Below are 21938 nucleotides of genomic sequence, written 5' to 3'. Positions count from 1 at the left end.
CGTGGCTGGTGAGTGAGCTGGGACCGGAGTGAGTCCTCTGGCTGCTGGTGGAGGGCTGCTCGGGGTGGGAGGTGGGGTCGGAGGTGGGGTGTGAGTGCCATGGGCAGCAGGGAGTGGTGGGGAGTCTGGCTAGGAGCTCCCCGCACGGTCCAGGTGAGAGGAGGGGCCTGGGTGGAGGAGTGGAGGGGAGGACCAGGTGGCGTAGCTGACGGGGGCTGACGGCCGGGTTCGGGGTGGGGCTGATGCCGGGTCTCTGGCCCGAGTCACTGCTGTTCTGGAGCTGGGAAGACAGGGGCGGAGAGGAGACGTGTGCAGTCCGAGTTGCCTGTGAGACCTCCGAGGGGCAGGGGGCTGGCGGGGGCATCGGCCCGGGCCAAGGCTTCCGGGCTGGTGGCAGCCCTGCTTAGGAGGCATCCCCGCACCCCGACCCAGGCTGGCTGCACAGACAGGAGGAAGCTGCACACAGGCTGCTGCAAGGCCTCAGAGGAAGTGGGTGGCTGGGCCCCGTGGCCCCGGACCCGGGGAACCCGGAACCTGCTTGCGTTCTGACCTGGGGTCCACCGTCCGCACTCCTGCCTGAGAAAGCGGCCTGGTGAGTCCTCCTGGCTTCTCGGCCCGGTGCCCTGGCTGCCGGCCTTCTCCGTCGGCTGCTCAGGTACAACGGTCCAGGAGGAAGGGCTGGGTGGCAGTGGAAGGAGCTGGCGAGCACACGCTGAGCTGAGGCCACGAGAGAGTCAGGCGGTGAAAGGGGAACCTGGGCAGCCCCTGTCTGCTCAGAGGCTGCTCCTTCCTCCCTGCCCGTGGCAAGGAGCTGAGCCGACAGGAGAAAAGGGGAGAGGTCCTGCCCTTCCTCCCCATAGCCAGGGGGCCATAGCCGGGTGGGCAGTCCCCCCAGCCTGTCACCGCTCTGAGCTTCATCCAACATGTGGAGGAGAAAGGTGAAGGAACTGAGGCCTCAGGGGACAGACGGGATGTGCCCAGGCTGGAGACTGCCAGAGGCAGCCCCAGGTCTGCGTCCCCTGGGCTGTCATGGAGGGTCCTTGGAAGGGTGCATTGGGACCAGAGACGGAGGGCGTTTGCCCCATGTCACACAGCCGGAATTAGGAGGACCCTGGGCCTCCTACCCTGTGGGCCTGGGCTCTTCCCCTGGCCGTGCCCCTCGAGTTGGAACCCTGGTGCCTGGTAGGACTCATGGGAGCCGAAGGCGAGGGAAGGAGCCTGTCCTGGTGGGTCCCCAATTCTGCGCTTCAGGGCAGAGCAGAGCGCTGGGCCCCCCAGGCTGTCTGCTGGTCTGACGGGGGTGGCTCAGGCCTTGCAAGGCCTCCATCTCCCACAGCACTGGGGCTCCCTGCTTTAAGCACGGACTTCTCCCCACCCCAAATGTCTGGGTGAAGTAGAAAGCACTGGGGCGGCCCAGGGGCTGAGGAGAGGGAGAGAGGGACGGCGAGCAAGGCCCCCCGGAGAGGAAGGGGGCCTGGGTGGGGCCGTGAGGGGCGGAGGGGATGCTCTCAGGCCCCTCCCTGCAGAGCATGTGCCTGGCGTGGGGAGACCCCTGAGCCACCCCGGAGGCTGGGAGCCCCAGCTGCCATTGCCGAATCCCCTTCAGAATTGGGGGCCAAGTGGGCAGCCTTCCTCTGAGGGCCATGCCTACGGAGTGGGGCGAGCCCGGGCGGCATGGGCGCGTGGCCTCTGCGCTCCCTCAGAGGCCGGCAGCACCCACTCCAGGGTGGTCTGTTTTGGGCTCAGGGCCCAGAGAGTTGGCAGGCCCCAGCTAGAGGCGCCCCCACAGGCCCAGCAGGGTTCTCCCAGGGCTACTCTGGGCTGTGCCCTTCTGTCCTGACTGCCCAGGCACGGGGAGGGGGGTCTGCACCCCAGCTATGGGGGGCACTTAGTGCCAGCCGAGGAGAGACCCTCCACCCCTGGCCAGCTTTGCTCAGGTCGGGCTGCAGCACCAGTACCTGCAGGCTGGGTCACGGCGCCTTCTTGGGTCTTCTCCTGGCCCAGGCCGGTGCAGTGACTTGTCACCTGGAGCCTGCCCCTGCCTCTCCGCCCTCTGATCTGGAGGAACTTGAGCACACAGTGCGTTTGAGGACCTCAGACGCCGACGCCCCGTCCCCTGCACCTCCAGGGCAGCCAGAGAAGATGGAGACGGAGTCGCTCTACAACCTGCTGCAGCTCCCGAAGCAGGTGGACCTGCCGGCGGAGGAGGCGCCCCCTCAAGGTGCCGCGCTTTGGGGTGGGTGGGCTGTGGCGGGGGCAAGGCTGTGCATCATGGGAGCGTGCACCCATCCTGCTCCCCCCGCCTACCCCTCCCATGACGCTCGGCCTGGCTCCTGCTCCGGAACCTTCCTTAGAGTTGGCCTGGGTACCCCTCCAACCTCTTATCCCAGGACGGTGACAGGCAATGACGAGACTGGCTGCTGGGGGGAACTGGGACACAGTGATGACAGGGGTCTTCAGAGAGTGCATGGAATTGGAAACTGAAGGGAAAAAATGGCCTGACTTTCAAAATTTTATCACCAGAGTAAATCTGTACTGTAATCCACCTTCCAGGAACTATTTTTTGTAGAGGTTTTTGCTATCGGGTGCGTGCACTTGCCAGCCAGACAGAGAGAGGCAGAGAGAGACAGAGAGACAGAAAGCCAGAAATCACCTCCCAGAGGGGATGGCCACGCCGCTATCCCTTCTCCTCCATTCTCCTCTCGGGATCTTGGGCACGCACGCACACGCACCTGGGTGAGTTTAAGCCACCGGGTCCAGGACTCAAACTGTGGTCGACTACATGGGAGTCCAGCGACATAGCCATTATACTAACTGCTGGTCCCTCACTTTCCATGAACTTTTGAAGTCTGCGTGGACGTGCTATCCTGAGCTAAGGACTTCTTACCTCAGCACCTGGGTTATCCCTGTGGGCGGGCCATCACCACCCCTCTGCAGTGGAGGAGGCTGAGGCGCAGTGAGCACTGAGCTGTGAGCCCCAGAGCAGGAGAGAGCGCCGCGCTCTCTGGGGGGGGGGGGAGCTGGGCAGAGCCCTGCAGGCCTGAGCACTGCTGGCTCCTCCCACCGTGGGTCTCTGAAAGGGCTGGGGTGGGATCGAGCGAGTGGGGCAGGTCACCGGTCAGCACCTGTCCATCCGGGGGCACGGTGGGCGTCTGCAACCACTGCCCCTGGACTCTCCCTCCTGGGAGATGGTTCAAATGGAGCCAGGCGGGCATCTGGCACTGGTGTCACCACGGCGCTCTCTAGCGGAAGAAGCAACATGCCAGGAAGCAGCTGCGAAGTCCCAGTGAGGGGGGGCTCTCCGGGTCACTGGCTTTTATGTCACCGACAACAAAACGTAACTGTGCCAGCGAAGGGAAACCGGAAGAGCTTCAGGGGGAAGCAGGCCCGTGGGGGAGGGCACAGAGGGTGGCTTTTCCAGAGTCACAGGCCTCAGGTCCTGCCCGGGGCGCTTGCTGTTTATAAAGCAGGCTGGGAAGCTCGTGAGGGAATTTGCTGGGAGCCGGACGGGACTCAGTTGTTGGACACACATTTACCGTTACTTTAAACACGGAAGGCTCTGGCGAGCAGAGCAGGTGGTGCAGAGTGGGGGGAGGTCGCTCCAGGCGGGTCGGTGCCATAGCCAGTCCCTTCCCTGGTAGCTCTCTGTCCCTCCTGGCTCACGCGCCAAGGGACCGTGGAGAGTCCCAGTGTACCCAGGGGCTGTGGCATGTGCTTCTGCTGCTGGCCCTTGTCAGAGGCCCAGGGCTGTTAGAACCCCAGAGGCCTCCAGGACGCCTCGGAGTCTCCGGCTGGGTCTGATGAGAGGTCACGTGTGCTTTGGGAGCTTGGACAGTTTCTCCCGTTCAGGGGACGAGCCGACCCAGGAGTCCCGTGAGGCCCTGGCATTTGGAGGGAGCTGTGAGTATGAAACTGGGGAAGCTGATGCCCAGGGCCTTTAGGATGGGCCTAGGAGGCAAGGCTCACCATCCAGCCAGGGAGCCGGGCAGACGGGCTCCGTCCCCCCTCAGCCAGCGCCAGCGCGGCCTGTGAGCAGTGCTCGCCCTCTGAGCTGTGGCCTCTGTACCGTGAGTGGGCATGGATGCCAGACAACCCAGCATGCCTGGTGAGGTCTGGATTTCAGTTGAGTAGGAGGTAAGTGTGTCCCCCAAACACAGATGCTGCGGGGCCTGCGACAAGCTGGTATTCACAATGGAAATGGGGTACAGGCATTTGGGGTCATGTGGTGAGACCCAGGGGCCAGGCTCTGCGTGTGACCTGCAGGGACAGAGCCGCCAGCTGCCCCCTCGAGGTCCCACATATGTCATGCTCGTCTCTGCTTTCAGGAGAGAAGAAGAAATACCTGTCCCCCACGTCCCGGAAGGACCCCAAGTTTGAAGAACTGCAGAAGGTACGGAAGCCTCCAGCAAACCGGAGTCTCTGTGGTCGGTCTCTCTTTTCCAAGTCTCTCAGAGGCCTGGTACCGCCTCCCCAGGGTGGGGACAGTGGGTTGCCCCCTCCATTCCTTGAGCTCGGGCTGGCAGTGGTGCCAGGCCCCAGCAGGCCTTGGGATGGGCGCGTGGGTAGACGTTTATTTACGGAGTGCCCGCTGTGCACCCTCAGTGCCCCATGCCACTTCAGGGCCTCTGTCTTGGGAGGGACATGAGGCTCAGAGAGGTGCCCTGCCTAGTGGGAGAGCTGGGGCTAGCCAGGCCGTCGGGCCCACAGCCCACACCCTGCTCTGCTCAGCTGCCCAAGGCCGCACCTCGCTCCTGGTCCTCTCGTCGGCCGTGAGTCTGCGTCTGTGGCCGTCATGCCACCTGGGCCCAAGTAGGTGTGGGGACTGTTTCCCTCTGCCCTGCTTCTCCAGACTCTGTGGCCTTCTGGTGCCTCTTCCAGGAAGGCCTCCTTACACCAAGAGACTGTGGGCCATTTTCTGTCCTTCCCACTTATCCAGCCACCTTCCCCACCTGGCTCCAGTCACATGGAAGAGAGACATTTGTGCCCACCCCCCACCCCCCCGAAACCTGGCTGGGTGTCCTCATCCTCTTAGTGTGGATGAGGGTCACCTTCTTCCAGGAGGTGACCCTGCGACAAGGATCTGGGTGCAAGCAGTTGAGCTGAGACGAGAGTGGGGAGGGGCTGACATGGCATGAGCGATGGGGCTGGTGCAGCCCTGGGCTCCTGCCAGCAGCGGGGTGGGGTTTAGCTCAGGGCTGCTCCCCCGTGGAGTGCAGAGGCAGGGAGGGAGCTGGGCCAGGGCCCCTGAACGCAGCCGTGACATTCCAACCTCCACCTCCATCGCGGTCCCCATTCCCAGTTCCCATGGCGGCGCGCCCCTCCCTCCTGGGCCCTCGCTGTCACTTCAGCCATCTTTTTCTCTCTCTACGTTTCTTTTACGTTTTTGCCATACAGCGCATTCACCAGAGAGAAACAGAGAGGGAAAGGGGGACAGCACCCCGGGGGGACGGCCATACCATAATCCCTTCTCTATTCTCCTCTTGAGCTTTTGGGCACACACGCACATGCAGCCGGCATGATTCTCAAGCCACCAGGTCCAGGCCTGGAACCGCAGTCGTCCATGTGGGACCCGGCGCCTTACCCTCCACGCCTCTGCTGACTCCCACTTCAGTCATATTTCTGGCCTTCCCAGCCTGGATCCCAGGCGTGCATGTATGTGGCTGATGTGGGCAGGGATGCACACCCGGGCCCTTCCCTGTGGGCCCAGCACTGTGGCCGGAGCGCGGTGTCATAGCATACGCCGTCTGGCCCTGGGCTTTTCCCATCGGGCCCCATTACCCGGCCTTCCCCTTGCCCAGCTAGGCATCGTTTCCCCATCTTACACGCCCACCTCCTGGGCCCCAAACCTCACACATGACAGTGTCAGACCCGGAGTGCCCAAGTTCATGGAAGGCAGAAGCAGGGGCCCTCTCCACCCAAGGTCGGCTTCTAACTCAGCCTGGGAGATCAGGGAGGGCTTCCCAGAGGAGGCAATGTTAGCCGGACCTTGAAGGATGGGTAGGGGTTGGCAGGTGGGAGGAGGGCTCTCCAGGCCGAGGCGATGTGGCCCTCTAGCGGTGCCCTGGGCCTGCAGGTGCTGATGGAGTGGATCAACGGCATGCTCCTTCCTGAGCACATCGTGGTGCGCAGCCTGGAGGAGGACATGTTCGACGGGCTCATCCTCCACCATCTGTTCCGTAAGTCACTGCTCGGGGCCCCCTTCCCAACCCGGCTCGTCCTCCCTCGGTGCCCACGCCGGCCTGGCTTAGGGGACCCCGTCTCCTTGTTGTACCACCTCCTCCATAAGCCGCTGCTCTGGCATCTCCTCCCCACCCTGGTCTGGTCCATCCTCCCTCGGTCCCCACACTGGACTGGTTAGGGACCCTGTCTTCCTGTCTCTAAATTGGCCTGGGCAGGGCAGGTGCCGCACCCCTGGGCAAGGGCAGAGCTGCAGCTCCACTGGGCCCTCATGCCTGGCTCGGTGCCCTTGCTGCCAACCACATGTCCTTGAGCGCCGACAGAGCCTGCTCCTCCGGGTGCTGGGAGATAGCCAAGGGGCCAGACCCCGCCCCAGCCTGCTCAGGCTGTCCCAGAGAAGAGAGGCAGTCCTGGGGAGTGAGCTGTCCTGGGGGGCGAGCCACCCCGGAGCAGGGTTGTACTCCCGCCCGGCACCCCCACTCCTGCCACAGTCCAGGAAGCCCGGTGTGCTTTGAAAGGGGGTTTACAATCTCAGCCACCTCCTGGCCCCCGGCAAGCCTTCACAAAGCCACAGTCACCCTGTTCCTCTGTGGTCCTGGGGAGTGAGCATGGGCCTGGGACCTGACTCTCCCTGGAAGGTCGGCTGAGCAATCCCATAAGCCAAGGTCGTGCCCGGTTGCAGGTGCGGTTAACGCCCACAACCACCATACTGGCCACTTCTATAGCTCAGTGAGCTGAGGCCACATGAGACCTCGGCCCTCGTCCCAGCTCTCGCAGTTGAGAAAGCTGGGAGTCAGGCCCTGAGCCCAGGAGTGTGGGCTCAACCGCATGGCCATGCTGCCCCTGGGAGTGAGGTGGGCCCTGCTCCAGGGGCAGAACGTCCAGGTGGGACAGGTCCGGGCGGGCAGCTTGGAGGGCCGTGGCCGCCATGGCACACAGCTCGTGTGGCCCACCGTCCTGCCGTCCTGCTTTCTATGTGGGCCCAGGGAGCTGGATGCCACTGTGCCCAGGCAGGCTCTCAGTGCTGGGGCTCACGTCCTGCAGGGCCCTGTGCACCAGGTCTCCCTGCGCGGTGCCCACCACCCTTTCTGCCCTCAGAGAAGCTGGCGGCGCTCAAGCTGGAAGTGGAGGAGATCGCGCTGACTGCGGCAAGCCAGCGGCGCAAGCTCGCCGTGGTCCTGGAGGCCGCGAACCGGAGCCTGCAGGTGGAAGAGACGCAGGCCAAGTGGAGTGTGGACAGTGCGTGAGCTCAGCTGGGGCCCGGGAGGCGGGGCCGGCCCGGGCTGTCAGGGGTCCCACCTGAGAGGGCCACGCTCTGCACTCTCCAGGCACGAGGCAGGGCAGCCTGGGCTGGGAAGGAGGCAGGAGCCTCGCGGCCAGGGAGGCACTGCGCCCGCATCTAGTGGGGAGCAAAGCTCAACGTGCTTTTTAAAATATCATGCTCCTCAGAGAACCTTTCTATTTATTTATTTTAAATTTGTCGTAGAGCATTCTGCACATGCACGTGAGCGAGCGAGGGAGACGGGGATGGGCATCCTCCACAGGTCTGCCACGCTGCCTGTCCCTGGTGCGCATGCCTGGTGCGTTTCAGGCTGACTGGGTTGGGGATTTGAACCATGGTCACCACGTGGGATCTGGTTTCTCTTAGGCAATGCTCCTCGGAGCTGGCCCAGTGTGCTCTCATAGCCCGGGGGCGCTGCGTGAAAGGGCACGCCTTGAGGGCACAGTCCTGGCCATGCTGCTGTGCCCTACAGCGTGCTGTCAGCCTCACCAGCTGGGGACAAAGAGGCCTGTCTCAGTAACGGGCTCAATCATGTCTGCTGTGCCTGCTTGGGAAGTGAGCATGCAGAGGCTCCCAGATTCCCACCCATTGCTGTTGGGGTTACACTTCTTATTTTGTTATTATCATTATTTTTTAATTGCTAGAGAGTTCGTGTGCTCAACAGAGAGAGAGAGAGGCAGAGATAGAGACAGAGAAGGGGAGAAAGACCCCCCCCCCATAGGTTGTGGTCACGCCACAATCCCCTCTCCTCCATTTCTCTGTCCCGTTGTGATATGGGGCACCCATGCACACATGCCTGGCATGTTTTTCAAATCCCCAGGACCAGGATTGGAACCATGGTTGGCCATGTGGGACCCCGGCTCCCTAATGGGAAGCTGGCCTGGGTGCAGATTCGTTTCCATTTGACTCTGTATCTTCCCATGTTCCAGATGAGAAAACTGAGGCTGCGAGGAGGGAAGTAGCTCCCCCGCGGCTGGCAGTGACGACGTCAGTGTTCAAAGCCGCTTTTTGCTGTGTGTCATGTCCCTGCGTTGCCACTGCATGTTTTCAGCTTACTTATTTCTTCCATGAGAAAAACAGAGAGAGAGGCCCGAGAGAGGGAGAGAGGGTCTCCACCCGCCATCCACCGCCAGCCTCCCTCGGTCGAATCGCGGCATGCGTGCACTGGTGTGTACAGGGAGACCTCCGGGACCTCCCGTGTGGCTCCGCGCTGTGAGACCCCTGCCCCTGTGACGGGCCTTAGCACTGCACCGTCTCACACGTGGTGACCGCGGCGGTTCACGATGCCGGCCCTGACCTAAGAAGTTAGCCCCACGGCGGGAGTTGCTCGGCCCCACCCTGGGCACCCAGTGGTCTCCAACCGTACACAACGCGGCGGAGGCCGTCTGTCTCAGCCTGACTCATAGGCGTACTCGGACACGGGCACCGAAGTGGGGTGACTGGGACAGTATGATGGGTCTCAGGTCCTGAGTGCGTACCTCAGGTCTGCCCTCCAGGAGGCTGGGCTCAGGCCCCTGGCCTGCGGAGGGCTCTCTGAGGAGGCGGCCTCCCTGGCAGGTGTGGCAGCCCTGACCGTGCTCCCCTGCCCTCCCAGCCATCTTCAACAAGGACCTGCTGGCCACCTTGCACCTCCTTGTGGCCCTGGCCACACGCTTCCAGCCCAGCCTGCAGCTCCCACCCAGCGTCCAGGTGGAGGTCATCACCATTGAGGTAGCTACCGGGCCTGCCCGAGGGGTTCGCATGTGTGCACTGGGTGTCTTGGGTCCACGTCGCCACGTCCTGCCTGGGGGGCCTGCCCGGGGCGGGCCTGAGCCAGGTGCACTTCAGGGAACTCTGAGGAACTCCATATCCTGCCAAGACAGCAGGGGTGCTGAGCTGGAGCTGTGGGTGGAGGTGCTAAGACCTGGGGGCCGTCAAGGACCTGGGGGGCATGGGGAGGTCTGGGGCCGGCCAGTCCCACTGGGCTCAGCAGATGGCACCTGACTGGGCAGAGGCTGAGCCTGGTTGATGGTGGCCTGCATCACACCGACAGGCGCAGCTGGCTCACGTCACATCCACTCAGCCCTAGGGCCCGGCTTCCCCGGTGTGGCTCTGTGAGGCCCCTCCTGCTCTCTCAGGGAGCCTTGGCTTCTCCGCCTGTGGGTGTGCCCTCTATGTCCACATTCCGTGTACAGCGGCTCACCCACGCAAATAGGGTCCCGCCTGCCTCTGCCTGTGTTGCCTCTCCCAGCCTCGTCCCTGGTGGGCAGGGCTTCACACCTGGGGGCTGACCTTTGACCTCCCAACAGCTAAGCCAGGTCCAGCCGGTCCAGTCAAATCCTCTCTCCTTCTGTCAAAGCTGTCAACCGAAACTCTACCGAGTGTTCGTGACCTTGTCACAACTTCTCTTGTGCGTCAGGGCGACTTTATTCATTCCCTCCTTGGCACTCATTCACTCCCATCATGCTCACCCATGCTGCCCCCACCCCTGTCCTGAGACTGTGGGGACACCTCAGGAGGAGTGGGGACACCTCAGTAGGAGGCCAGCATGCGGGGTCCCTCGGGCCGCTTTGGACTGCAGACCATCTCAGCAGCCGTGAGCCTCAGGTTTCTGGGAGCACATGGTTCCTCCCTTTTCTTTCCCAGAGCACCAAGAGTGGCCTGAAGTCAGAGAAGTCGGTGGAGCAGATCACTGAGGGCAGGTGGGCCAGGGGTGGGCCTGGGGGTTGGGCAGGCCCAGTGGGCAGACTGGACCCGGGGCCTGGGCCAGGCAGGGGCTGGGTGGGCTGAGCAGGCAGGCTGGACTAAGCAGGCAGGCTGGGTACCGGGCCTGGGCCAGGCAGGGCTGTAGGGCCGGGGCAGGCTGAGCAGGCGGGCTGGACTAAGCAGGCAGGCCGGGCCCTGGGCTTGGGCTGGGCAGGGAGGGCTTCCTCTCAGCCCTGGAAGCTGGGTTTAAGGAGCACCGTTTGTTTGCTTTTCCTTCCCTGTGATCCCCCTTTAGCACAGACAAGGACCGACCTTCGAGTGAGTACCTTTCTGTTCCAGATGCCTCTGTGTGAGGTGTCGAAGCTGGTGCAATGACGAAGGGCCACGTGCTGGTGTCCCTTCTCAGTGCCCCGTGCCTGCTGTTTGTGTCTCAAGCCTTATTCTCACCATGTGTCCCTCCTCCTGTCTGCCTGTCTGTCCACGTGGCTGCTGTTGCCTCTCGTGACCGTTTTCCTATAGGAAGAGAGGCTCAGACCTCAAAGGCGGTGAGGGTGGGTCTGCGAAGTGTGTGAGCCGGGAGCCTGACGACCTGGGCCCAACCTCAGTGCTCTCACTCATTAGCCCCGTGACCTCGAACAAGCGTCTTAGCCTCAGTTTCCTCATCTGCAAAATGGGATCAGTAATGGCCTCACCTCTTAGCCTGGCAGTGCCTGGTAAAGGAGATGTTAGTGAGAGTGTTTAGCATGTGGCCAGGGCTCAGTGGTGAGTGTTCAACGGTGTGGCTGTTGCTTTGGAGACAGCTGCTACCAATCAGTTGATTGATCCAGGGTTACTTCTTTCATTCATCCATTCATATATATATATATTTTTTGTTATAGGGCACGTGCGCTTGCCAGAGAGACAGAGAGAGACAGAGAGACAGAAAGTGAGAAATCATCCCTCAGAGGGGATGGCCACACTTCTTCATTCTCCTCTTGGGATCTTGGGCACGCACACATACGCACCCAGCGTGAGTTTAAGCTACTGGGTCCGGGACTCGAACCGTGGTTGACTACATATGAATCCAGTGACATAGCCATTATGCTAACTGCTGGTTCCGCATTCATCCATTCTTGGTTAGTTGGTCTTTCCAGCTGATTATTCATCCATCCCTCTCTGTTCAGCCATCCAATCACTCATTCACCCACCAGTTCATCTACCCACCCCTCACCTGTCCATCCACCCATCCACCCATTCATCTACTCACCTACCTATCCATCCATCCACTCACTCACCTATCCATCTATCCAGACAGCCAGCTATCCATCCATCCATGCACTCACCCACCTATCCATCCATCCATCCATCCACCCATCCATCCATCCATCCATCCATCCACTTACTCACCTATCCATCTATCTAGATAGCCATCTATCCATCCATTCACTCACCTACTTATCCATCCATCCATTCATTCATCCATCTATCCAACCATCCATCCATCCATGCACTCACCCACCTATCCATCCATCCATCCATGCACTCACCACCTATCCATCCATCCATGCACTCACCCACCTATACATCCATCCATCCATGCACTCACCCACCTATCCATCCATCCATCCATCCACCTATCCATCCATCCATCCATGCACTCACCACCTATCCATCCATCCATCCACCCATCCCACGCACTCACCCCCTATACATCCATCCATCCATGCACTCACCCCCTATACATCCATCCATCCACGCACTCACCCCCTATACATCCATCCATCCATGCACTCACCCCCTATACATCCATCCATCCACGCACTCACCCCCTATACATCCATCCATCCATGCACTCACCCCCTATACATCCATCCATCCACGCACTCACCCCCTATACATCCATCCATCCATGCACTCACCCCCTATACATCCATCCATCCACGCACTCACCCCCTATACATCCATCCATCCATGCACTCACCCCCTATACATCCATCCATCCATGCACTCACCCCCTATACATCCATCCATCCATGCACTCACCCCCTATACATCCATCCATCCATGCACTCACCCCCTATACATCCATCCATCCACGCACTCACCCCCTATCCATCCATCCATCCATGCACTCACCCCCTATACATCCATCCATCCACGCACTCACCCCCTATACATCCATCCATCCATGCACTCACCACCTATACATCCATCCATCCATGCACTCACCCCCCTATACATCCATCCATCCATGTACTCACCACCTATAATCTACCCATCCTCACACACATCCATCTATCCATTCATCCACCCACACTTTCTTCCATCCATCCACCTATCTATCCATCCACTCACACACCTATTCACCCATCCTTCCTTCCATCCACCTGTCTATTAATCCATCCATCCATCCATTCATCCACTCACCCACCCATCCTAGCACTAGTTTTCCTCTCTGCATGATCCCTATGTAAGATACACAACTGTGTGGGCAAGGGGTGCTAGGAGGGGCTGAATGGGGGGAAAGAGGATAGAGGGTGAGGGAAAGCTGGCCAGAGGTTAATGTATGCATGTGACACAGGCAGCAGAGGACAAGGGGGGCTATCCAGGGAGCAGTGTTTGGGTGGTGGGTCATGAGGCTGGGTGTCACATGGTGCAGGCAGGGACACAGAGCAGGGCACTACCTGAGAACATACCTTCCCTCGTTTCCTGGCTCCTCCAGTGACACAGTTTCCCTGACCACAGGCCAGGAGGTCCAGGGGGGGTGGTGGTCACTGGAATGTCCACCATGTTGGTGGCTCAAGGGGCATCTTAACTAGCATGAAGCTGTCTGGTGCCACTTTCCCCACTTCGTGGACATGGGAACAGAGAGCGAAGTGACTGCTCAGTCACACAGCTGTGGAGGTCAGGTTGGCTGATGCTCAGTGCCTGAGGGTCCTGGTCAGAGGACACAGGGGCCAGAGCAGACCAGGTCTGTGCCACCAAGGGGACTCCATGTCTCCACTCTTCCAACCCAGACTCCTGCAGAGGGGTCTGATGGGCCCAGATGAGCCCTGGGCTGGCCCGGGTCAGCCTCCTGTGGGGCCTCCTGGGGACCTGGGGGTGGAGCAGGGAGCCGGGAGGTCCAGCTTCCATAGGAGGGGACCGCAACTGAGCAGTCACCACAGCAATGTCGCTGCAGAAAGGGCTACTATGTTCCAAGCCCGCTGCCTACCCACTCACACGCCAGACAGCTGAGTCTCTGCTGTTAGGTCTGATTGCTGCCACCGCCCCACCTAGGAAGTATCGTCAGCCATGTTTTCTGAATGAGGAAACCAAGGCACAGAGGGGGCGACAGCTCCCCCAGGGCCAACCAGCACAGGACCAGCGGATCATGGTTCAAACCCAGGCCCACTGTGTTCCAGAGCCATGTGATAAAACTGCGCTCCCTCTGGGCTGGTTCTTCTAAGAAACTTTTGTGGAAAAAATTCTGTTTGGCACAGAGATAATAGTGTGGTAACGAGGTGTTTATCGGTTCTTGTCACAGAGGATGTCTTTGATGAATTATTTAAACTGGCTCCCGAGAAAGTGGATGCCGTGAAAGAGGTACGGGATCAAAGCCTGGGCTCCCGCCCACCCGCCTGCGTCTCGAGGGGCCCAGGGAAGGAAATGGCTCCTTGCTTCACATCTGCAGGTGTGGGGTGTGGGGTGCGGGGTGTTGGAGGAGACGTGGGGCCTTTCTGTGATCCCAGGGGGCAGTTGCAAACCACAGCCCCCCGATGTAGTCCTCGTCCCCCGGCAGGCCATCGTGAACTTTGTCAACCAGAAGCTGGAGCGCCTGGGCCTGTCTGTGCAGAGCCTGGACACCCAGGTGGGACTGGGCTGCGGGCCCCAGCAGGGAGGGGCCGCTGGGCACGGGAGGAGACGGTTCCGTGGGCGGAGTGCACTGTGGGGCCTGGGCTTCACCTCTCAGAGCCTTGGGGATTGCTGTTAGGCAGCATCAGCCACCAGGGACCCCCAGGGTCCTGTGCTGATGTGGGGGCCATGGGGCATCTGCACGGGGGAGCCATGTCACATGTGGTCTAGCCCGCCCTGGCCGACCTCACCGTGGCTGGTCTTCTAGAAGCACTGTGGAGTGACTGAGCGGGACAGGGTCCGCACCGTGCCTGGTAGCTGAGACCCTCACTGCGCCAGGCCCTGGGCAAAGCGTCTCTATGCCTGAATACACTGGAGCCTCTTGCCGATCCCCTGAGGAGGGGACCCACGGCACCCCCTGTGCAGATGAGATGCTAAGGCATAGAGAGGTCAGCAAACTTGTCCAAGATCACACAGTGACTCGGTGGTGGGCTTGGGATTTGAACCCAGTCACCTGTGGCCAGAACTGCTTCACACAGCAGCTACATGAGACGCATGTGGTGATACGGTGTGGCAGCCTGGCAGGTAGAGAGACCAGGTATACAAAACTCCAAAGCTGGTGGGCCCGTGTGTCTCTCCTGTTTCTGTCACCTACAATCCCTGGGCTCTGAGGGGAGAGCCCACCGCCACCGCATCAGCTGTGTGACCTGGGGTGAGTTATCGGACTCCTCTGAACCTCAGGCTTCTCTTCCTGTAAAATGGGCATGAGGGTACCAGCTTGGCAGAATTTCACCTGCACGCGGCGGGCACACAGCAGGTGCCTGACCTGTGGTTTATCACGCGCTATTACATACAAACAGGACGGCGCCACAGGCCAGCTTCTCGCTCTCTCCCTCGGTAAGAATGGCATTGGAGGATGATGGCACGTGTGGGGTGCTACTTAGAGGCTACTGAATAAGGGGACAGTGAAGCCCCTGGTGTCCCAGTTGTGTTACCAGGGGTGGAGCGGCAGGGACTTCAGTCGCAGACTAATAACATCGGAACAGATTTAACGTGAGGAAATGCCACTCGGGACATTGTGCGGGGTTTCCCCTCCAACGTCCAATCGTTCAGTATCATGGGAGCGATTCGATAGGATTCTATCAGCATGTGATGTTTGGTGGCCAGGGTGACAGCTTTATCTCCGAAATACAGACAGAGCAGACAGATATTAATGTGACAGCCAGCAAAAAGCCCGGCGCTGCTCTGCTTTGTCCTGGTGGGATCATTTTACACTTCACTCGCTCTCCTGTTGCTGCAGTTCATGGAGTAGTTACGTTGTTTAAGTAAGGAGGAGGCTATTCCACAGCAAGTTTAGAAATAGCTCTTTTATTGAGCATCTGCTCTGTACCAGGAAGCCTGTAAGCGCTGTTTACAACGACCCTGACGTTGAGAATGCTGTCACCATTTGTAAAAGGACGCCCGAGGCTCAGAGAGGTCGTGCCCCGTCCTAGGCCACACAGCCTGTAGAGGCAGAGCGAGGCCTCCAGTTTCTCCTCCACTCGAGTCTCTATTCCCTCCATTGTAGTTTGCCGATGGAGTCATCTTACTCTTGCTCATTGGACAACTGGAAGGCTTCTTCCTGCACTTAAAGGAATTCCATCTTACTCCCAGCTCGCCTGCAGAAATGGTAAGTTTTCCAAAGGTTTTCCCTGAGGGTCTACTTCCGGGCAGACGGACCTGTGGAATTGGCATGACCAGTCTCTGTCTACTCACCTCCAGGTGAAGTGAAGGCTGGAGGGAAGTCTTCCCATCTGTCCATCTTCCTGCCTGTCCATCTACCTGCCCAGTCCATCCACTCACCCGGTCTATCCACTCATCTGTTCACTGATCCCTCTGTCCGTCCACCCATTTATCCATCGTCATCCATGACTCACCCTCTCGCCCGTTCCCCCACCCCCACTATTTCTCCACTCACCATCCAGCCACCCACCCTTGATTTTACTCATCTACCCGCCGCCATTCCACCCCCCACCATCTCTTCACCCACCCAGCCACCCACCTGTCCATCCATCAACCCACTCACCCATCGGCCTGTCCATTCATTCATTCATCCGGCTATCCATCCGCCTGCCTGTCCATCCACCTTCTGTTTGTCCTTCTGCCCACCCAGCCCGTCCCCACGCCCAGCCCCTCACCTCAAGGCTGTGTGGTGTAGGCCGTGTGCTGTGGGACATGGAGACAGACCCTGCAGCCCTGCTCCAGGACTGCCCACTCCCCGCCCTGTGCTCCCAGCACTGCCTGGCTTCTGAGCCACAGTGACATGCGTTGGTTCGTGGTGCGTGGGTCAGCGGGGCCTGAGAGAAGAGTGGTTAGCCTAATCTCAGGGAGGCAGAAAGGCATTGTGTCCACGATGTCATGGAAAGTTGGGAGTTAATGAAGAATAGCATCCCAAGAGGAGAGAACGGTGTTAGCGAAGGCAGAGAGGAAAAGGGGTGTCTCAGGGTGGTGTCCACTCTGACTGCAGGGGCTGAGCGGGCCGGGCATGGGCTTGTGGGGTATGCCGGGTAGGAGGCAAGAGTTCCTGTGGACCCTGGAGGCTGGCTGGGAGATGGCTACACCGGTCCCGACAGGCAGGGCTATAGGCTGACCCGGGGAGAGTGGAGAGAATGACCAGGCCGAGGGAGGTTAGAGGAGAGCTGGGAGCGCCAGGTGAGCTCCAGAAACGCAGGTCTGATTGCGCCTCCCCGGCTGGCGTCGGCCTCTGCTCTTAGGCCTCCCTGCACCTGCCTAGGCCCTGGGCTCCTTGCACTGCCCCACCTCTGGGCCGCCACACAGGCTGTTCCCCTCCTGGGATGCTCTTCCTGCATGTCGGACCTGTCCGGTCAGGTGTGGGCATTCTCACCGCTTTCCAAATGAGGACACTGAGGCCACGGGGAGCAGTGTCTTACCGTCATCTGGTGTGGGAATGAGTGTTCCCTGCCAGGCAGAGGCCTGGGCTCTCCACGCCAGCTCCCTGCCTCCACCTCTGGCTCTGGGCTGATCCCTAGCTCAGCCCACCCCGCAGGTACACAGGCCACAGGCCACAAGAGTTCAGAGAACCGTGGAGAAGGAAGCTCTGGGGACTTGTGGTCTCGGTCCCCGACTCTCCCTGTGCCCACCAGCCATGGAGTCTATAAGCATCAGCCGTCCAGGGGGCAGCTTCAGACCCATGCCAAGGAGTGCTGGAGTATGGTCGGCTGGTGGCCTGGGTCGACCCTGGGCGGACGGCTTATCTCTGTCTACACAGAGTCCCTGTGGCCCAGGGCAGAGACGTCTCTCTCCCTGGCAGAGGCAGGGCCGGTGCCTGCGCCCAGGCCAGCCTTTGGGGCCGTTTGTGGGGAAGGAAATTGTTTCCGCCTCCTTTCACAAGCCCAGTGCACCCTGGGGTGGGAGGGGCCTGCGCTGTGGGGCTGGGTCAGACTTCTTGGCCCACCTGGGGCCCATTGCAGGCCAGGTCCCTCCCTGGGCTCCTGCCCCCTCTGAACCTCCCCTCTGCTCTGCTGCAAGCAGCCGGGGCTGCGGGGTGTTTCAGCTCAGACCCTGTGGCCGAACTGTCACAACTGCAGGAACGTTTAACGGAACTGCTGGAAGGGCACTGAAGAGGGTGGGACTGACAGCCCCTCCAAAAGGTGGGACATCGGCGCAGTCCTGTGGCATTGTCCTCTGGCCAGGGTAGCCTCTAGGCAGAGGGCTTCTCATTTCCAGACTCCGTTGCCCTCGCTGTTTATGTAAGTGTGTCGCTGGTTATGGGGATAGAAGCTGGGGACGGAGGGACAGCGGTGACCATTGGCTCTGCAGAAATCAGACCAGCGAGCCGGGAAGCTCTGACCTCCTCCCACAGCTCAGTTCTCTTCCCCGGGAGGGTTTGGGTGCAGCCTCCTGGGTCGTAGCCTCCTCCGTTCTCTAGAGCAAGACGGTGTTCCCTTCATCTTCTCGAGCCTGTGCAGAGGAAAAATGGTGCTCTGGGTAGTGGGGCGAGAGGCTGGAGCCCTTCCAGGGACCGTCTTCAGTTCAGATTGAACATGGCGAGGAAGAGGTGACCACCAGTGGCAAGCTTGGGCACCCCTAGTGTCACCGCCAGCAGTTTGTGCGACACAGACGCCCCAGGGCGGGAAGCCCCTGCTGCGTGGCCTGCACGTACGAGGGACTTCGAGGCATTTGTGGAGAAGTGGAATTAGCACACAAGTTTGTTTTGGTGCAAAAATACTGAAATCCACACACAAGCTTTGTGAAGACTCCTCGCGGTAGAGGGTCCCTCTCTGCCCTGGGCCCCGCTTTGGTTGAGGCTGGCTCGTTGAGTACATGAAAGGACTCGTGACCGAGCACAGGTGGGCGGGTCTCGCGTCCCACTCTCCTAGCATTTGCTCTCTGCGCCACGGCCGACCACGAGGACAGCAGACACCATCCCCGCCCTCACGTCCGGGGATCCCAGTCCGGGGCAGAGTTGGGACAGAGCGACAGAAGGGGCGGCTGGGTGCTGGTCTGCTCACTCCAAGATCTCCTTCCACTGGTCTGGACATCCCAGAGGCGTGCCCGCCTTCCGGGAGCAGCACGTGATGGCTGCCCCCGCGGGAGCCAGCCTGCCGGGGCGAGCCACTCGGGCCACGCTCCCTTCCACGTCTCGGCCTTGGCTGCTTCTTCCCTTGTCTTTTCAACCCACCGCCAGACAGGAAAAGAGGGAGAAGGCGCTCCCCACTGGGTGTGGCTGCCCACAGCCCTTCTCCTCCCTTTCCCTATCCCATGAGCATCTGGGACACACACACACATGCTTGGCATGGTTTTTAAGCCAGCAGGGCTGGGCATCGAACCAGTAGGCCTGTGGGACCCGGCTCTCTGTGCACAGCGCCTGGCTGCTGCCGTGCTGCAGCTGCACCACCTCGCGTTTGGTCACGTGGCCACCTTGGAGAGGCAGGCTGGCAGGGCCCCACTGTACAGGTGAAGCAATCGAGGCCCAGCCAGGACGCACGACTGCCGGAGGTCACCTGTGGGGTCTTCAGAACGTTCGTGGGAAACGCATAATATGAGAACACTGCCCGGATGTCAGAATGGCTTGCACCAAAATAAACCCGTGCTTTAATTTCATGTTTCCACACACTTTTTGAAGCCCCCTCATGCTGGAGTTGAGGGCGTGGGTACTGCGGTACCAAGCTGCCAACCCGGATCTCCAGGCTGTTCCTGCCCGGACCCCCCAGGAAGTGGCCCACTGGTCAGAGTCTGGCTTGGCCCTGACTGGGTTGCCATGGGAACCGTGGCGGAGCGCAGAGTGGGACTGGGACCCCTGCTGCATGCCGGCTGCCTGGTGGGGAGGGCCAGTGGGGACCCCACAGTGACCCATGGGCTGCTGAGGCCACAGCGGGAAGGACTTGTCTGAGGCCCTGCCGCGGCTCCGGGGCTTGTCCTGCTTCGCCCACACCCTCTCTGTCGAGCACGCTGGCCGCTGCCCCAGGGAGAGGCAGGGTCTGCTTCAGCTGTTTCTGAGCCAAGGGAGAGCCCAGAATGGAAAGGGAGGGCGGGCCCCAGCTGGGGGCTGACGGAGCACCCAGAGCAAGGTGGGAGCACCACAGTGGGCCCACTTCACAGGGAGCGAGGGCGCCCTGGCCGAGTGAGCACCCAGGCAGTGGCGGGGTCAGGGCTCAGGCCACGCCCGGGCTCTGTAGCTGTCTCCGAGACTCAGCCCCTGGGCAGGTGGCTTCTTCCGTCTCCATCCCTCTCTGCATGAGACAGGCCTGGTTCTAGCACTTTCTGTCAGATGCTCTTGGACAAGCCCCGTGGCCACTCTGGCCTCGGTCTCCGGCTCTGCTTTGCTGTCTCTGAGGGTTCATGTAAACCCTGCCCTGCCAGGACTCACCTCTTGCCATTGGCTGCCCTGGTCCCAGCCAGGTGCCTTCCTCAGTGACTGGAGGAGGCCTCCTTGACACCATGTGCACCTGGTGGGTGGCGCTGCTAGAAACAGGGCTGTGTGTGGCTGAGCAGGCACGTGGACCCCTTGTGTGAGGGCGTGAGTCCCCGTTGGGCTGTTGGGGGTTTGGGGATTCCAACTGCGGGCAGGAGTTGGGCGGAAATGGACAGACATCGGGATGACAACGCGGGCCTGGCACATGGGGCTCAGGCTGGGTTGAGGTCACTTCACTTTGCTGACATCTGACGGGCCTTCTTGTCCTTGTCACAGTTGCACAATGTCACCCTGGCCCTGGAGCTGCTGAAGGATGAAGGCCTGCTTAGCTACCCTGTCAGCCCTGAGGGTGAGTGTGGCCAGGCCACTGTGCTGGCTCTGTTCCCACGTGGCCAGCCTGTGTGAGAGCCGCAGGCGGGATGCTGGGTGTGGAGGGCGGGCCACTGTGCGCAGAGCTCTCCTGCTTGGCAGGGATAGTGAGGGCTTGCCAGGTACCCCAGGAGGGGCACCGCGGCCAGTGGAGGCGTCTGTGGAGGGAAGGGGACTGAGATCCCTGGGGACGGGCTGTGCAGAGCGGCAGTCCCGAGGGGTTTCCGTGTTGGGGGATCATAAGAGGGGTGCAGGAGAGGCCAGGCCAGGAGGAGGGAGGAGGCACTCGGGCATGGTGTGACCTCAGCCCAGGCCTACAGGATTCTCCCTGTTTGCCCACTGTGGCCCCACCTCCCTGGAAGCTCCCTGGGTCCAGGCAAACCAGGATGGCTGGCCCTCCCCACCCCTAGGCCTGACCCGCCGCCTCTGGCCCGCAGATATCGTGAACAAGGACGCCAAGAGCACGCTGCGGGTGCTCTACAGCCTGTTCTGTAAGCACAAACTGAACGCCGGCGTGGACGGGTCGCCCTGCGGAGCCCCGAGCTAGCCGCTGCGCCCACCTGTCTCAGCACCTGCCTGCTGGGGCAGCTGGGGCCTGTGTGTGGCCGTCCATCCTGCTGTATGCCTGACCGGTCTCCCCTCCCACCCTAGCCCCTGTTTCCACCCGTAAATACCTGTGAGTCTACCAATGCCTGGCCTTGCTTGGTTTATTTTAGCAGAGGCATTTTGGGGAGGGAGTCTGGGGGCCTACAGGTGTCCTGGGCAGGGCCCTCACACCTGCATCCGTATTAGCCAAGTGCACCACGTCTATGGGTCCCTCCCACACCTGCATCCGTATTAGCCAAGTGCACCACGTCTATGGGTCCCTCCCGGGGCTACTTATGGTCCCATTGGCCTTTCCTGCCTGAGTCTCCCATGGGGGCCCAGGGGAGCGAGGGCCCAGTGATGCCGACCTCGTTTGGGGCTGGCGACCCTGGGCTGACAGCAGAGGCCTGGCCTCTCCACACTCAGTTGCTGCTGCCCACTGCCCCTCAGTGAGGTGACGGTGATGGCCCCAGAATCCTCATCTGGAGGCAGAAGCCCCCGCAGCCCGGCACTCGGAGAAGCCAACACAGCTGCTCCCAGGGACTGTGGCCCGGGCCGGCCTCAAGGCAGTGGTGCGAGTTTTGCCCATAAGCCATGCAGAGAAAATCTTTGGTGGTTGAGTGGGTGTGGGTCGTCTCCAGACTGTTCCCAGGAAGGTCCCCCATGCTCTCCAGGAGACTTGGCATCTCCCACAAAGGTTTCCCAAAGGAAGACAAAACGCTTGTAGAACTGGGCACAGTTGTTTCTGGACGGGCTTTGGGTTAGGGCAGAGCCCGCCCACCCACCTGCCCGGGACCTGACGTCTGATGGGACCAGCTGGATGAGGCAGGTGGTAGAGGGGGTGGGGGTGGCAGGCACCCAGGCTGCTGCCCCCAGGCCTTCCTTGCTCACACCTGCATCCATATTAGCCAAGTGCACCACGTCTATGGGTCCCTCCCGGGGCTACTTATGGTCCCATTGGCCTTTCCTGCCTGAGTCTCCCATGGGGGCCCAGGGGAGCGAGGGCCCAGTGATGCCGACCTCGTTTGGGGCTGGCGACCCTGGGCTGACAGCAGAGGCCTGGCCTCTCCACACTCAGTTGCTGCTGCCCACTGCCCCTCAGTGAGGTGACGG

At 60.9% G+C, this 21938-nt stretch overlaps 1 protein-coding gene across 14 annotated transcripts; it reads left to right on the top strand.

Annotated features, from left to right (window-relative positions):
• The first annotated feature begins 186 nt into the window (after nt 1-186).
• PARVG (parvin gamma) lies at nt 187-20925 on the top strand. 14 transcript variants are annotated; one of them, XM_027772709.1, is made up of 13 exons: nt 187-327; nt 433-592; nt 2005-2221; nt 4326-4390; nt 6074-6176; nt 7276-7416; nt 9054-9169; nt 10085-10140; nt 10440-10462; nt 13650-13796; nt 13905-13973; nt 15525-15626; nt 15719-19485. In XM_027772709.1, exons 3-13 carry the CDS (start codon nt 2143-2145, stop codon nt 16246-16248), a joined length of 1431 nt encoding a protein of 476 aa, XP_027628510.1. In that variant the 5' UTR covers nt 187-327; nt 433-592; nt 2005-2142; the 3' UTR covers nt 16249-19485. The 14 variants fall into 14 exon arrangements, with proteins under 14 accessions (XP_027628510.1, XP_006150722.1, XP_027628518.1 ...); XM_006150660.3 differs by lacking the exon at nt 15719-19485 and adding exons at nt 20148-20220; nt 20678-20925 and having other exon boundaries at nt 279-592; nt 13650-13708; XM_027772717.1 differs by lacking the exon at nt 15719-19485 and adding exons at nt 20148-20220; nt 20651-20925 and having other exon boundaries at nt 279-592; nt 13650-13708.
• Nucleotides 20926-21938: the final 1013 nt, after the last annotated feature.

Source organism: Tupaia chinensis, unplaced genomic scaffold, assembly GCF_000334495.1.
Source record: "Tupaia chinensis unplaced genomic scaffold, TupChi_1.0 Scaffold000294_1, whole genome shotgun sequence".
Taxonomy (NCBI): domain Eukaryota; kingdom Metazoa; phylum Chordata; class Mammalia; order Scandentia; family Tupaiidae; genus Tupaia; species Tupaia belangeri.
Note: the sequence above shows the minus strand (reverse complement) of the source record. Positions and strands in the feature narration are given on the sequence as shown.

What these genes read in the sequence shown, in the direction of transcription:
- PARVG (XM_027772712.1), top strand. Translation starts at nt 2,143, where the DNA reads ATGGAGACGGAGTCGCTCTACAACCTGCTGCAGCTCCCGAAGCAGGTG. An exon ending in GAGCAGATCACTGAGGGCAG is followed by an intron (nt 10,141 to 10,439) that starts GTGGGCCAGGGG and finishes ATCCCCCTTTAG; the next exon opens with CACAGACAAGGACCGACCTT. An exon ending in AGACAAGGACCGACCTTCGA is followed by an intron (nt 10,463 to 13,649) that starts GTGAGTACCTTT and finishes TTCTTGTCACAG; the next exon opens with AGGATGTCTTTGATGAATTA.